The sequence below is a fragment of the Pinus tabuliformis genome, chromosome 4_2 (genome assembly GCF_031772625.1).
Source record: "Pinus tabuliformis cultivar Carrire ecotype Pingquan chromosome 4_2, CPIR1, whole genome shotgun sequence".
NCBI classification, from domain to species: Eukaryota; Viridiplantae; Streptophyta; class Pinopsida; order Pinales; family Pinaceae; genus Pinus; species Pinus tabuliformis.
In genome coordinates this window covers 465,153,710-465,171,834 of record NC_142304.1, presented here as the reverse complement: position 1 = coordinate 465,171,834, position 18,125 = coordinate 465,153,710, and the positions used below count along the sequence as shown (strand labels likewise).

Genomic DNA, 18,125 nt, shown 5'->3' with positions numbered 1-18,125 from the left:
CCGAACATGGCTAATGAGTCTATAATCGATGCGCTTGATAAGACCTGCTATTTCTTGAATAATGCCCGCCGTGCGCCAGCTTTTGGCCACTTTCTCCCATGCCTGCCCATTGCTGAGCCTCCTCAGCATGTCAACAGCGATCTTCGAATCCCCGGAAATTTCCAGATTGTTATAGCCATTTCTAATGGCAATACACAGACCCTGATGCAGGGCCCAGAACTCAGCCTCATTATTGGTCATCTGCCCTCCCCATTCTGCGAAAATCCATCTAACCTGGTGATTACTTTCTCTGAAGATTCCCCCGAAGCCAGCTTCGCCCGGGTTCCCCTTCGAGGCCCCGTCAAAGTTGAGTTTGATAAACTACTCTCGCGGATATCTGAATTTATCTGAACTTTGAATTCGCATGTCCTGAGTGGTCGGACGTTTGAAGTGCACCATGTCTATTTGAAGATTTAACCTGTTTAAAATTTCCTGTTCTTCCAAGTTTGCTTTCCAATCCTCAGTGTCCCATTTTTCGACCAGGATAGTCTTCCGCATACTTTCAATAACCCGATCCCAAATGATCTCTGGATTCATTCCCGAGTTTTGAAACACCCTCCTGTTTCGTTCCTTCCAGATCATCCATAGTATGAAAGGAGAGATAAGGTTCCAAGCCCTCTGGACAACCCTGCATTGAAAGGCTTCCTTATTCCACTGGAAGACCAAATCAGTGAAATCTCTGGTATGAAAACCATTTTTGTTGAATAGCCGTTTAGTCATCTTCCAGAGTTGCTCTGTGTAGGAACAATTGATCAGCAGATGGTCCCTAGTCTCAGTATCCTTGTTACAAAGGTAGCAACGAGAAGGGCCGATGAATCCTTTCTTTTGAATTCGATCCCAGGTCAGAATTTTGTTTTTAGAGGCTAGCCATACAAAGATGGAAACCTTAGGCCACCAGTTGCTTTCCCAGATAGTTTTCCAATCTATATTCCTGTCATCTCTGTCCTGAGCGTCCTTTAAGAAGTAGGCCTCTTTCGTTGTGAATATCCCTTTCATATTGTATCCCCATCGAAGGATATCTTTCCCATGTCGTTCTCGGATTTTCCTTGATCCCATCTCTTTTCTGTAGTGTTCCTGGAGTTCGGGGGATAGTTCCCGATCCCACTTTGTCGGGTCTTCCCAGATTCTCCATCCCTCCGACATTTCATTTATTTTCCAGTAGTCCTTAACTCTGGGTCTGTTTCTTTCAATTCTATCCCGTATCTGCAAGAGGTCCTGGTTATTCGTTAATCTCTCTCGCTGTTGCCACCTATCTTCCCAGAAGTTAGCTTCCTTGCCTCCTCTAATTTCCCAGAAGGTATGATTGTTAATTAGATCTCTGTTTTGGGAGGCAAGATCCCAAATAGAGGAGCCTTTGGGGATTTCCTGCTGTCTTAGGATGTCAGCTGGAGAGTTTGGCATTCTATATTTGGTCCTCCATATGTTTTTCCATAAGTCATTTCCACCACTGAGCCATCTCCACCACAGTTTAGCTCCTAACACCTTATTAAGAATTTCCGGGTCCCTTAGACCTAAACCTCCTTTTTCTTTTCTCTCTGTCAGCTGTCTCCACGAGACCAGGGCCCATTTTTTCTTCTGTTCAGATCCACTCCATATAAATTTTCTTATTATTTCCCTAATTTTGGCACAAACCCCAGCAGGTGCAGCCATACTCGCTAATGGGTATATAGGGATCGCCTGGAGGACCGACTTGGCTAGAACTACTCTGCCAGCGATATTCAGAACTCTGAAAGCCCAGTTTGAGACCTTGTTGTTTAGTTTGTCAAGGGTTCCTTGCCAATTCTTCACCTTTTTTGAGGTGAGGTCCAGAATATTACCTAAATATTTAGAAGGAAATTCTCCTTTCTTGAAGCCGAGAATTCTAATAAGATGAGATTTGATCTGCTCCATTGTATTGAAGATGAAGATGCAAGACTTGTCTTTATTAATTTCTAACCCAGATGCCTCGGCAAATAAGTCTAGGATTCTTTTAAGGTGTCGGACTTCTCTTACCGTTGGTTCCCCATACAACATAATGTCATCAACAAATTGTTGATGAGTTAAAGGGAGATTGTTTCCCCAGAGTTTCAGCCCTTTGATTCTATTTGCTATTCTTTCTTGTTTAATAAATCGACCAAGTCCTTCCGCGGCAAGAATGAAAAGGAAAGGGGACAAAGGGTCGCCCTGACGGAGGCCTCGGGAGGCATTAAAGGTTTTAGAGGGGCTTCCGTTAACCAGAATAGAAAAATGGGGGGATGAGATCAGGTTATGAATCCAAGCAATCCATCTTTGCTGGAACCCAAATCTCTCTAGCACTGTTTCTAAATACTTCCAATTAAGCCTATCATATGCTTTGGATAAATCCAATTTGATCAGCATCCCTTTTTGTTTTTTAACCTTTAGGGAGTGAATCACCTCCTGAGTTACTACGAGCCCATCGAGAATTTGCCGACCTTCCACAAAACCGGTCTGTTCAGCCGAGATAAGATTGTCCAAAAGCGGTTTGAGTCTTTTGGCAATCAGAGAAGTTATCATTTTGTAAATGACGTTACAGAGAGCTATAGGTCTGAATCCACTTGCCTCTTCTAGGTTGTCTCCCTTAGGTATGAGGGAAAAGAAAGTTGAATTAAAAGCCTGCCATACCTTTTGATTTATTCTTGATTCTTCCACTATGTCCAGAATCTCGTTCCCCAAGAAATGCCAGCTTGCCTGGTAGAAGTCCACTGTGAAACCATCCGGTCCAGGAGCAGTCCCTTTTTTCATAGTCTTCACGACATCTTCCAGCTCTTCTAAGGTCACGGCCCTCATGAGGGCTTTGTTTTGATCCTCAGTGACCAGATTAGGAATGGCAGAACAGATCTCTTGAATGGCCCCTGATCTATCCACTTGAGGTTCTGTTAGCATCTCTTTGTGGTAATCCACTAAAACCTGTTCAATTTCCTTCTACTCCACCACCCTTCTCGCATTCCTATCTTTAATCGAAAGGATTCTATTTCCTTGCCTGTGTTTGATCATTGACTGGTGGAAGAATTTTGTATTTTTCTCTCCCTCTCTTAACCATTTTATCCTAGATTTATGACGCCAGAGGATCTCCTCTTGTTTTCGTCTTTCTTCCAATCTTCCGAGGATTACTCCTTCCCTGTTAATGCTGACCTCCGTTCTGCCTTCCAAAATTATCTTCTGCTGCAGCTCAGCCATTTCCTCTTCCAGTTTTTGTTTATCCTCTAGTATATTGCCAAATTCGTCTTTGTTCCATTTTTTTATTCTGTTTTTCAGTTCTTTCAGTTTAAGCTGGAAGGTATGCATTCTACATCTACCTTTACTGGTACATTGATTCCACCATTCCTCCACTTTCTTGATGAAATCGGGATCCCTCAGCCAAAAGGATTCAAATCTGAAGGGTATTTTCCCCTGAATCTTTTTGATATCCATCTCTAATCTAATCGGCCAATGATCAGATCCCAAAGATGGAATGATTTTGGCCTCAACAAAAATATCTTTGTTCATAATGTCCTCAGAAATTAGAAATCTATCTAATCTGGAAGCAATTTGATTCTTTCCTCCCCTTCTGTTGTTCCACGTATGGACCCCGTTAATAGTCTGGACGTCGACAAGCCTAAGTTCAGCTATCATATCATTGAAGTCGTCCATGAAGTGATCCCTCTTCCTCGTCCCTCCTTTCTTCTCTTCCAGTGATCTGATCAAATTAAAGTCTCCCCCAATGATCCAAGCAGCTCCAGGGTAATGTCTGCGGATCAATTTGAAACTGTTTATGAACTGTTCTTTTTTCCCAGGGGTCGGGGGGCCATAGACGCCTGAGATAACCACCTGATGACTGGTTCCTACTATTCTGCCAAGCCCAGTGAGGATGCCGCTCATACTTGACCAGTTTTCTATGATGATTTCATTTGGGTTCCACAGGACTGCGATGCCTCCCGCAGAACCAATTGCATCTTGTCCCATTACTTGATACTGTAACCTACCTTTTTCTATTATTTCTTCAATCTGTTGGTTCAACATCTTTGTTTCCTGTAATATCATAACACTAGGTCTTTCTTTTTTCAACTTGTCCTTAAGATACCTCTGTTTGCCTTTACTATGCAAACCCCTAATATTCCAGCTGAGCACTATCATTTAAAACTTTTTGTAAGAGGGGAAGAATACCTCCGACAGAGGTATCACTTTTCCTGAGTTTATCAATATTTCCCCCACGGTCTGGATGGTTTCGCTCATTGTTTTTCGGCCTCTTTTTCTGTTATTTTTGCCAGAGGTGGTCATTTCTTTATCCTCATTCCCCTGTTCACTTTCTGACATGGAGAGGTTGTCCGGGGGTTCTCCTTTTTTCTCTTTGTATTTCTTGAAAACTTCCTTATATAGTTGTTTTTGTTTTTCAGGTATGAACCTGCTATCCAAGTGTTTCCATTCTTGTAGCAATCTCCTCATAATTTTCTCCTCTTCTGCTTCATTTTCTGGCGGGATTTCCACTTCCATCTTAGATTCCTGTTCTGTTTCTGTTGGTATCTCCTCTGGTTTTTCTCTGTTTTCTTTGTTCGAGTTTGTTTCGTTACCCTTTCCTTTCTCTTCTCCCGCTATTTCCATAGGGGTATTTTCTGGGTCTTCATCATCTTCTAGGTTTACTTCGTAGTCTTCATCTTCACTCTGGAGGACCTGGAATTTGTTTTGATTGTTTGTTTTTCTCGGTTTTTCCTGAGTTTGAGTCCTTGGTGTATCTCTGTTCTGTCGTTTCTTCCTTACTACCTGTTGAAAACCTTTTTCAGCCTTTTTCTGTTGATCCTCCTGGCTTTTCTTGGATTCTTCCTCTTTATTCAATGGACATTGTCTGAATAAATGGCCATATTCGTGGCATATACGGCAACGGAAGGGAATGTGCTCGTAATCGACTGGCTGCGTCCAGATTTCATCATGGTACTCTACTTCAACAGTTTCTGGGAGGGGCTCTGCTAAATTTATATAAACACAGATTCTCGCATAAGCGTTATACTTACCTCGTTTCGTGGCCTCAGCAATTTTGACGAAGCGCCCAATCGTATTGCCTATTCCCTCCAGAGTTTCCGGGTCCCAAAACTCATCCGGGAGCCCAAACAATCTGACCCAGACGGGTGCCGCAAGCATTTTTTCCCTTTCGGGATTGTATCGCTCTTCCCAGAACTTCATAAATAGGCCATCATTATTCAAGAAATAAGGACCCTCCTCAAATATCCGGTCTTTATCTTCCAGGTTGGAGAAGATTGCTGTGAAAAAGCCCTGGGCTCCGAGTTTGAGATCTATCTGTCCCTTTGGTCGCCATCGTTGATCAATCCACCTGTGGAGCTCCCGCTCAGACGGCCAATACCCAACAAAGCGACAAATGATGGCATGGTCTTTCATATAGCTATTATACTCTTCCAGTTTGTTATGGGGGACCACATACCTTGGTTGTTTTTGAGCCCAGGGTAGGCATTTACCTCTCATTCTTCTTTGCCACAGATTCCCCATTACTGGGGCATAACCTTCCTTCTCCGTTTGCTGTTCTCCCCCTATTTTGCTAGTCTCGCCCATTACCACGTTTTTGAAATTGGGGGTCTCCCCCCCCCCCCTTGGCTCCCCCATTCCGCGTAGGGCGTATTCTGGGGTTTAGAGTCCCGTTTTATGTTGAAATCCCCGAGAACCCCCGTGACAGCAGGCCAAGGAACGTTGTTCCCGCAGGGTTGAGGAATCTTGCCTTTGTCTGACCGAACCCTGCAAACTTTGTCAGTGGTGTCCTGTGCTGCAAACCCTAGCGCACATCGCCTCCCGTGATCGCCAGAGCTCCTTTCATCCGTACAACAACAACTTTGATAAGACGAAAAAAATCAACATGAATTAAAATTATTAATATGGAAATAACATGAATTAAATAATGACAATGATTAGTATAATAGTGATACAAAATACTGTTACAATATAGTAAAATATAAAACATAAAACAAACAAAAAATATAGGAATAAGATGAATTAAAATAATTAATATAGTAATAACATGAATTAAAATTAGTAATATGGAAATAACATGAGTTAAATAATGATTATGATTAGTATAATAGTGTTACAAAATACTGTTACAATATAGTAAAACATAAAACGTAAAACAAACAAAAAAATATAGGAATAAGATGAATTAAAATAATTAATATAGTAATAACATGAATTAAATAATGATAATGATTAGTATAATATTGTTACAAAAAACATAAAACAAACAAACACTATAGCAATAACATGAATTAAATAATTATAATGATTAGTATAATACTGTTACAAAATAATGTTACAATATAGTAAAACATAAAATGTAAGAAAGAGAAACAATATAGTGATAACATGAATTACATAATGATAATGATTATTGTAATAGTGTTACAAAATAGTAAAACATAAAACATATAACAAACAAGCAATATAGAAATAAAATGAATAAAAATTATTAATATATTAACAACATGAATTAAAAAATGATAATAATTACTATAATAGTGTTACAAAATGGTAAAAGATAAAACATAAAACAGAAAACAAACAAACAATATAATAATAACATGAATTAAAATTATTAATATAGTAATAACATGAATTTAATAATGATAATTACTAGTATAATAGTGTTACAAAATAATGTTACAAAATAGTGTTGCAAACTAGTAAAACATAAAACATAAAACAAACAAACAATATAGTAATAAGATGAATTAAAATCATTAATATAGTAATAGTATGAATTAAATAATGATAATTATTAGTATAATAATCTTCCAAAAAAGTGTTACAAATTAGTAAAACATAAAACATAGAACAAACTTACAATATAGTAGTAACATGAATTAAAATTATTAATATAGTAATAGCATGAATTAAATAATGATAATGATAAGTATAATAGTGTTACAAAATAGTGCTACAAAATAGTAAAACATAAAACATAAAACAAGCAAACAATATCGTAATAACATGAATTAAAATTTTTAATATAGTAATAACATGAATTAAATAATGCTAATGATAAGTATAATAGTGTTACAAAATAGAGATATAGAATAGTAAAACATAAAACTTGAAACAAACAATATAGTAATAACATGAATTAAATAATGATATTGATTAGTATAATAGTGTTACAAAATAGTAAAACATAAAACAAACAAAAAAAAATATAGTAATAACATGAATAAAATAATTATAACGATTAGTATAATAGTTTTACAAAATAGTGCTACAATATAGTAAAACATAGAACAGAAAACAAACAAACAATATAGTAATAACATTAATTAAATAATTATAATGATTAGTATAGTAGTGTTACAAAATAGTGTTATAGTATAGTAAAACATAAAACATAAAACAAACGGACAATATAGTAATAACATGAATTAAATATGATAAGATTAGTATAATAATGTTACAAAATAGTGTTATAAAATAGTAAAAAACAAAACAAAAAACAAACAAATAATATCATAAATAATATCATAATAACATGGCTTAAGATTATTAATATAGTAATAACATGAATTGACATTATTAATACAGTAATAACATGAATTAAATAATGATAATGTTTAGTATAATAGTGTTTTAAAATATTAAGACATAGACTATAAAACAAATGAACAACATAGTAATAACATGAATTAAATAATTATAATTATTTGTAAAATAGTGTTACAATATAGCAAAGCATAAAACATAAAACAAACGAAAAAATATAGTAATAACATGAATTAAATAATGATAATGATTAGTATAATAGTTTTACTAATGACCACTACAATATAGTAAAACATAAAAGATAAAACAAACAGACAATATAGTAATAACATAAATTAAAATTATTAATAATATAATACCATGAGCTAAATAATGGTAATGATTAGTATAATAGTGTTACAAAATACGGTTACAAAATAGTATAACATAAAACATAAAACAAACAAACAATAAGTAATAACATGAATTAAAATCATTAATATAGTAATAACATGAATTAAAAAATGATGATGATTAGTATAATAGTGTTACAAAATAGTGTTACAAGTTAGTAAAACATGAAGCATAGAACGAACAAACAATATAGTAATAACATGAATTAAATAATGATAATGGTTAGTATAATAGTGTTACAAAGTAGTGTTACCAAAAATATAAAACAAAAAACAAAATAGTAATAACACGAATTAAAATTATTAATACCGTAATAACATGAATTAAATAATGATAAGATTAGTATAATAGTGTTACAAAATAGTGTTATAAAATAGTAAGAAACAAAACATAAAACAAACAAAAATACCGTAATAACATGGCTTAAAATTATTAATATAGTAATAACATGAATTGAAATTATTAATATAGTAATAAGATGAATAAAAAATAATAATATAGCAATAAAATGAATTAAATAATGTTAATGATTAGTACAATAGCGTTACAAAATAGTAAAACATAAAGCAAACAAACAATATAGTAATAACATGAATTAAAATTATTAATATGGTAATAACATGAATTGAATAATGATAATGATTAGTATAATAGTGTTACAATATAGTAAAGCATAAAAATAAAATAAACGAAAAAATATAGTAATCACATGAATTAAATAATGATAATGATTAGTATAATAGTGTTACAAAATATTATTAGAAAAAGAATAAAACAAACAAAGAATATAATAATAACATAAATTAAAATTATTAATATAGTAATAACGCGAAATAAATAATGATAATGATTAGTATAATAGTGTTACCAATGACCGCTACAATATAGTAAAACATAAAAGATAAAACAAGCAAACAATATAGTAATAACATGAATTAAAATTATTAATATAGTAATACCATGAGCTAAATAATGGTAATGATTAGTATAATAGTGTTACAAAATAGTATAACATAAAACACAAAACAAACAAACAATATGTAATAACACGAATTAAAATCATTAATATAGTAATAACATGAATTAAAAAATGATAATGATTAGTATAATAGTGTTACAAAATAGTGTTACAAGTTAGTAAAACATGAAGCATAGAACGAACAAACAATATAGTAATAACATGAATTAAATAATGATAATGGTTAGTATAATAGTGTAACAAAGTAGTGTTACCAAAAATATAAAACAAACAAACAAAATAGTAATAACATGAATTAAATAATGATAATGATTAGTATAATAGAGTTACAAGACAGTGTTACAAAAAAAATAAAACATGCAAACAATATAGTAACAAAATGAACTAAAATTTTTAATATAGTAAAAACATGAATGTCACACCTACAAAAAAAAATTCAATGTATGCCTAAAGTATTAACCTTGCTATACATTACATGATGTCCCTTTTATGTTTATGCACATGTCTAACTTCATTATGTATTATTCACATCTTCGTTACTTAATCCTCAGCTCGTTAATTGCTATGTATATCACTGTTATAACCTTTTTCATATATGCTGCGTGGCAATAAAGGATGTTGTCATAAGGTTTTGGGTCACCTTTGATTTCACGGTGGAACCTAACGGTTAGTCTACCCGACAGCAGTGATGACTTTTGTGGTGCGGCCTACGGTGGTCTTGCCGCAGACTTTGCAGGTGACAGATCACCCTTGCCTTAATAACATTAGTCCTTACCGGACAGGTGGCGTTGTGTGGTTACCTTGGCCATGTGATATCTCGATTCCGGTGACCTCGGTCTTCTCGCTGCTCACTCCCGCCAAGCTTGAACGGGTGGGATCTCGCCCGTGGATCGTAAGGCCAGGATGCGTTCAAGGGTTTAACCCCTACATAAACTTCTCCGAGCAGTTTCCGGGATTCATTTGTTTGTTGACCTTTCGGCTCCGCTCTGATGTTTAATCCCTGGCTCCATGTCACTAACACTACTTCTTCATTCTACGTTTGCCCGGAAGCTGTGAAGTGCCGCCTTCAGGCCATTGAGGTAAAGTTCTTCGTTTTCCTGAATCCGAAGCTTGCATTTACAGTTCTGGTTATTTAATCAATCCACACTGACCTTGCCTTCTTTCTTGCTAGGACGCACAGCTGGATTATCTACTTCCCTCCCGTGACGAAGCCAGGGAGACTATGCACAGCGTTCTGATCCTTACGGCGGTCACAGGTAAGTTATCAATTTTGTGAATGCTCTGTTCTGCATACGAGGATTCGAAGATCCTGGGTCTTGAGACATGATTTCCTGGTTGATGCAGACCGTCACTTCCAAACGGGTTTTCCGCATTACCATTGCTGAGGTATTCTCCGCAGAGAACCCTCACGGTTTCCAACTAAGTTGGTAGTCTGGTTATGTCATTAGATGGTCTGATAGGTGATTTCCAGGACGGGACTTTTGGGTTTCTCTTTTACATGTATATATACAGATTTAATGTGTTTATATTGCTGCCCTTGTGGCATGCCGTTTATTTTGGGTTGCTATATCTGCCGCCAGACTTTGGCTTCGGTTCTGGCCATTTGGGACAAGTTTGAGTTAACGGATTCGACTTTGTTTTAAGGGTTTTCTCTTGTCAATGCATGTACAGTTTATTTCTTTTCTCAGAGTTCACCGTCGGGTGTTATTTCTACATTTATGCATACGGATCTATGACTCCGTCTAAACCCTCAGGCAAACTCATGCTGTGCGTTTAATTTGAATCTGTACTGTGCATTCAGTAGTAGCAGAACTTCTATATGGTGTGTTTTACAGTAATAGATTATTTCTTTCGTATACTCATCAATAATAGTACATGGGTTATTTTTGTTATGGCTAGATCTGCCCGTCCTCCTCGACGGCAATCTCCTTACTTTACTCGGGCCATGGTTATTGCTCCGAGCCATTCGCTCTGGTAGTCATTATACGTATTCTTCTTTTTCTCTTGCGAATGCTGGCACAGGTTGGTTCCGGGTTATTTAGATGGTAATACATGTTTCTGCTTTTCATGGTTTTTCCAGATACGCATCCGCCTGACATTCTCACTGTTACGAATATTTATATATACATATGCATGAAGCTTTTCGTTCTTGTCGAAAATATAACTGTATATAAGCTTTTCTTCTTTCGAATGTATGTACCCGGACTTATATGTAACATGCACAGGGTATATGCCTATATTTTAAGCTCTTATTCTTCGAATGTTTATACCAGGGTTTATATGTAACATGCACAGAGTATATATATCTATATTTAAAGCTTTTCTTCTTCGAATGTTTATACCAGGGTTTATATGTAACATGCACAGAGTATTTTTCCGCTGTTGGTTAGTTCAGTTTGAAGGTAAAGATTCTCCTAGGCGGAAGTAACTTATTCATTCCTTCACATATTAACAGTTAATTTGTTCTGGATAGCTATCGTTTATTTCCTTCTATCATCAGACTGGAACCCGTCCACAGTCGGTACTTGCTACCAGACTCAGAGGTTTCTGATATTTTCTTCATTGACACATTAACGACAGTTGGTCTAAGTTCAAGGTGTACTGCTCTGTTATTTCTCTTACTCATTGTTCTGTTATTAACACAGAGCCTCTGCCGCTCAGGTGAGGTTGTGTCCTGTTTATTACGTAGTGGCCAGTTCCTGGGTATCTTCCCCTCTTAGTCTGTAATCAATTTCTAATTTAACTACCCCATAATGGCTTGGTTTACAACATCACAACAACATTTAAGAGAATGTACATAAACCTTATTTTCTACTGTGCATTTACCGAATACAATAACAGAATCTAGGAGAATGAAACATATTCCTTATTCACCTACTGTAGATTTACCATATATTTGTATTCAGTTCAGGACTCCGCGGTTTGAATCCGTACCTGGTTCACCAGAGCCAGGAACAGGTTCTCGAGCAATCACCTGGTGCTTGTTTCTGCTCTCCACCCATCCATGAGATCCATCCCTCAGACGGAATTCTCCCCCCGAGCCATCTTGCAGGCCTCAAGCCCTCAACAAGATTGTGCACTGTTTGTGCCTGGTTATCTGGTCCCAACCAGACTTAACCAGTTTCCTTTTTTTCTTTTCTTCCTTTTCCTCTTCTTGGAAAAAGAAACACTTCTGTCTGTCCTCACAGCACAGAACTTCCTCCCTACAGCCAGGACTTTTCCTATTCTGGGAGGGTACTTTTCCATCAGTTGTTATAACTGATCTCTTTCTTTCCAATCCACCTCCTAGAGGTTGCCAGCATTTCAAGAAAATATTTAAATTACTTTTAATAAAATAGTTTGTCACAGTTTTGTTTTAAAAACATAAATAACAGCTGTCTTACTGTCTTTTACCACAGTAAATTTCCACATTTACATAGTCTGGGGTCATCACAATGAATCAAATAACGATAATGATTAGTATAATAGTGTTGCAAAATAGTGTTACAATGTAGTAAAACATAAAACATAAAAGAAACAAAAGCTATAGTAATAACATGACTTAAATAATGATAATGTTTAGTATAATAGTGTCCCAAAATAGTGTTACAATGTACTAAAACATAAAACATAAACCAAACAAACAATATAGTAATAACGTGAATTAAAAAATGATAGTGATTAGTATAATATTGTTACATATTAGTAAAACATGAATCCTAGAACAAATAAACAATATAGTAATAACATCAACTAAATAATGATAATGATTAGTATAATAGTGTTACAAAATAGTCTTACAAATTAATAAAACTTAAAACATAGAACAAACAAACAATATAGTAGTAACATGAATTAAAATTATTAGTATTGTAATAACATGAATTAAGTAATGTGAATGATGAGTCTAATAGTGTTACAAAATAGTAAAACAAAAAACAAACAAACAATATAGTAATAACATGATATAAATAATGATAATGATTACTATAATAGTGTTACAAAATAGTAAAACATATAATATAAATCAAACAAAAAATATAGTAATAACATGAGTTAAATAATGATATTGATTAGTATAATAGTGTTACAAAATAGTGCTACAATAGAGTAAAACATAGAACATAAAACAAACAAACAATATAGTAATAACATGAACTAAATAATGATAATGATTAGTATAATAGCATTACAAAATTGGGTTACAAAATAGTATAACATAAAACATAAAACAAACAAAAAATATAGTAATGACATGAATTAAAATCATTAATATAGTAATAACATGAATTAAAAAATGATAACGATTAGTATAATAGTGTTACAAAATAGCGTTACAAGTTAGTAAAACATGAAGCATAGAACAAACAAACAATATAGTAATAACATGAATTAAATAATGATAATGATTAGTATAACAGTGTAAAAAAATAGTGTTACCAAAAACATAAAACAAACAAACAAAATAGTATTAACATGAATTAAAAGTATTAATACTGAATAACATGAGTTAAGTAATGATAATGATTAGTATAATAGAGTTACAAAATAATGTTACAAAAAAAATAAAACAAGCAAACAATATAGTAACGACATGAACTAAAATTGTTAATATAGTAAAAACATGAATCAAATAATGATAATGATTTGCACAATAGTGTTGCAAAATAGTGTTACAATGTAGTAAAACACAAAACATAAAAGAAACAAAAAATATAGCAATAACATGACTTAAATAATGATACTGATTAGTATAATAGTGTTACAATATACTAAAACATAAAACATAAACCAAACAAACAATATAGTAATAACATGAATTAAAAAATGATAATAATTAGTATAATAGTGTTACATATTAATAAACATGAATCTTAGAACAAATAAACAATATAGTAATAACATGAACTAAATAATGATAATGATTAGTATAATAGTGTTACAAAATAGTCTTACAAATTAGTAAAACTTAAAACATAGAAGAAACAAACAATATAGTAGTAACATGAATTAAAATTATTAATATAGTAATAACATGAATTAAAATTACTAATATAGTAATAACATGAATTAAAAATATTAATATAGTAATAAAATGAAATAAATAATTATAATGATTAGTATAATAGTGTTACAAAATATTAAAACATAAAATATAAAACAAATGAACAATATAGTAATAGCATGAATTAAATAATGATACTGATTAGTATAATAGTGTTGCAAAATAGTGCTATAGTATAGTAAAACAAAAAACATAAAACAAATAAACAATATAGTAATAACATGAATTAAATAATTATAATGATTAGCATAATATTGTTACAAAATAGTGTTACAATATAGTAAAACATAAAACATAAAACAAAAAAATAATATAGTAATAACATGAATTAAAATTATTAATATAGTAATAACGTGAAATAAATAATGATAATGATTAGTATAACACTGTTACAAAATAGTTCTAGAATATAGTAAAACATGAAAGATAAAACAAACAAACAATATAATAATAACATGAATTAAAATTATTAGTAAGATAATAACATGAATTAATAATGATAATGATTAGTATAATTGTGTTGCAAAATAGTAAAACATAAAACATAAAACACACAAACAATATAGAAATAACATGAATTAAAATTATTAAAATAGTAATATCATGAATTAAATAATGATAATGATTAGTATAATAGTGTTACAATATAGTAAAACATAAAGCAAACAAACAATATAGTAATAGCATGAATTAAAATTATTAATATAGTAATATCATGAATTAAATAATAATAATGATTAGTATAATAGTGTTACAAAATAGGAAAACATAAAAAATAAAATAAAGAAGCCATATATTAATAACACGAATTAAATTTATTAATATAGTAATAACGTGAATTAAATAATGATAATGATAAGCATAATAATGTTACAAAATAGTGTTACAATATAGTAAAACATAAAACAAACAAACAATATAGTAATAACAAGAATTAAAATTATTAATATAGAAATAATATAAATTAAATAATGTTAACGATTAGTATAATTGTGTTACAAAATATTGCTACAAAATAGTGTTAAAAAATCGTAAAACATAAAACAAACAAACAAATATAGTAATAACATGAATTAACTAATGATAATGATTAGTATAGTAGTGTTACAAAATAGTGTTGCAAAATAGTAAAACATAAAACGTAGAAAAACAAATAATATGCTAAGAACATGAATTAAAATTATTAATATAGTAATAACATGAAATAAATATTGATAATGATTAGTATAATAGTGTTAGAATGTAGTAAAACAGAAAACACAAAACAAACAAATAATATAGTAATAACATGAATTAAAATTATTCAAATAGTAATATTATAAATTAAATAATGATAATGATTAGTATAATAGTGTTACAAAATAGTAAAACATAAAACAAACAAACAATATAGTAATAACATGAATTAAATAATTATAAGTATTAGTATAATAGTGTTACAAAATAGTGAAACATAAAACATAAAGCAAACAGAAAATATAGTTATAACATGAATTAGATAATGATGATGATTAGTATAATAGTGTTACAAAAGAGTAAAACTTAAAACATAAAACAAACAAACAATAAAGTGATAACATAAATTAAAATTATTAATATAGTAATAACATGAATTAAATAATTATAATGATTAGTATAATAGTGTTACGAAATAGTGTTACAATATAGTAAAACATAAAACAAACAAACAAACAATATAGTAATAAAATGAATTAAAATTACTAATATAGTAATAACATGAATTAAATAATTAGAATGATTAGTATAATAGTGTTACAAAATAGTGTTACAATATAGTAAAACATAAAGCATAAAACAAACAAAGAATATAGTAACAACACGAACTAAAATTATTAATATAGCAATAACATGAGTTAAATAATGATAAGATTTGTATAATAGTGTTACAATATAGTAAAACATAAAGCATAAAACAAACAAAGAATATAGTAACAACACGAACTAAAATTATTAATATAGCAATAACATGAGTTAAATAATGATAAGATTTGTATAATAGTGTTACAAAATAGTGTTATAAAATAGTAAAAGTAAAACATAAAACAAACAAACAATATAGTAATAACATGAATTAAAATTATTAATATAGTAATATCATGAATTAAATAATGGTAATGATCAGCATAGTAATAAAATGAATTAAATAATGATTATGATTATTATAAGTGTTACAAAATAGTGTTATAAAATAGTAAAACATAAAACATAAAACAAACAAACAATATAGTAATAACATAAATTAAAATTATTAATATAGTAATAGTATAAATTAAATAATTATAATGATTAGTATAATAGTGTTACGAAATAGTGTTACAATATAGTAAAACATAAAACATAAAACGAGCAAACAATATAGTAATAACATAAATTAAAATTATTAATATAGTAATAACATGAACTAAATACTTATAATGATTAGTATAATAGTGTTACGAAATAGTGTTACAATATAGTAAAACATAAAACATAAAACAAACAAACAATATAGTAATAACATGAATTAAAAAATGATAATCATTAGTATAATATTGTTACAAAATAGTGTTACAAATTAGTAAAACGTAAAAAATAGAACAAACAAACAATATAGTAATAACATTATTTAAATAATGATAGTGATTAGTATAATAGTGTTACAAAATAGTGCTACAATATAGTAAAACATAAAACATAAAACAAACAAACTATATACTAGTAAAATGAATTAAGATAGTAAAATGAATTAAGATTATTAATATAGTAATAACATAAATTAAATAATGATAATGATTAGTATAAGAGTGTTGCAAAAATGTGTTACAATATAGTAAAAAATAAAACATAAAACAAACAAACAATATAGTAATAATTTGAATTAAATAATGATAATGATCAGTATAATAGTGTTACAAAATAGGAAAACATAAAACATAAAACAAACAAACAATATAGTAATAACATGAATTAAATAATGATAATTATTAGCATAATAGTGTTACAAAATAGGGTTAAAAAAACATAAAACAAATAACCGATATAGTAATAACATGAATTAAAATTATTAATATAGTAATAAAATGAATTAAATAATGATAATGATTAGTATAATAGTGTTACAAAATAGTGCTACAAAAGTAAAAACAAACTATATAGTAACAACAATACTTAAAATTATTAATATAGTAATAACATAAATTATATAATGATAATGATTAGTATAACAGTGTTTCAAAATAGTGTTACAATATAGTAAAACATAAAACGAAAAATTAATATAGTAATAAGATGAATTAAATAATGATAATGATGATTATAATAGTTTTACAATATAGTAAAACATAAAACACAAAAAAAACAATACACTAATAACATGAATTAAATAAAGATAATGATTAGTATAATAGTGTTACAAAATAGTGATAGAAAATAGTAAAACATAAAACATAAACCAAACAAACAATATATTAATAACATGAATTAAAATTATTAATATAGTAATAACTTGAAATAAATAATGATAATGATTAGTATAACAGTGTTACAATATAGTAAAACATAAAACAAACAAACAAACAATATAGTAATAAAATGAACTAAAATAATTAATATAGTAACAACATGAATTAAATAATTGCAATTATTAGTATAATAGTGTTACAAAATAGTGTTACAAAATAGTGCTACAATGAACTAAAATTATTAATATAGTAATAACTTGAATTAAATAATGATAATGATTAGTATAATAGTGTTACAAAATAATACTACAATATAGTAAAACATAATACATAGAACAAACAAACAATATATTAATAACATGAATTAAATAATTATAATGATTAGTATAATAGTGTTACGATATAGTAAAACATAAAGCATAAAACAAACAAACAAGATAGTAACAACACGAATTAAAATTATTAATATATTAATAACATGAATTAAATAATTATAATGATTAGTATAATAGTGTTACAATATAGTAAAACATAAAGCATAAAACAAATAAACAAGATAGTAACAACACGAATTAAAATTATTAATATAGTAATAACATGAATTAAATAATGATAAGATTAGTATAATTGTGTTACAAAATAGAATTACTATATAGTAAAACATTAAACCTAAACTGTCATATCCCTCACGTAATTAACTCAACAT

At 30.2% G+C, this 18,125-nt stretch overlaps 1 protein-coding gene and 1 long non-coding RNA gene across 2 annotated transcripts; one reads left to right on the top strand and one right to left on the bottom strand.

The window, feature by feature from the left end:
* Positions 1-2,961: 2,961 nt before the first annotated feature.
* On the bottom strand, positions 2,962-3,981 carry LOC149169971 (uncharacterized). The gene has a single exon (XM_089425403.1). It carries the CDS (start codon positions 3,979-3,981, stop codon positions 2,962-2,964), a length of 1,020 nt encoding a protein of 339 aa, XP_089281529.1.
* Positions 3,982-9,619: 5,638 nt separating this feature from the next.
* Positions 9,620-10,667, top strand: LOC149169970 (uncharacterized). The gene is made up of 3 exons (XR_016259432.1): positions 9,620-9,993; positions 10,086-10,170; positions 10,259-10,667. It is a non-coding gene; the product is annotated as an uncharacterized LOC149169970 (long non-coding RNA).
* Positions 10,668-18,125: the final 7,458 nt, after the last annotated feature.

What these genes read in the sequence shown, in the direction of transcription:
- LOC149169971 (XM_089425403.1), bottom strand. Translation starts at nt 3,981, where the DNA reads ATGGGACAAGATGCAATTGGTTCTGCGGGAGGCATCGCAGTCCTGTGG.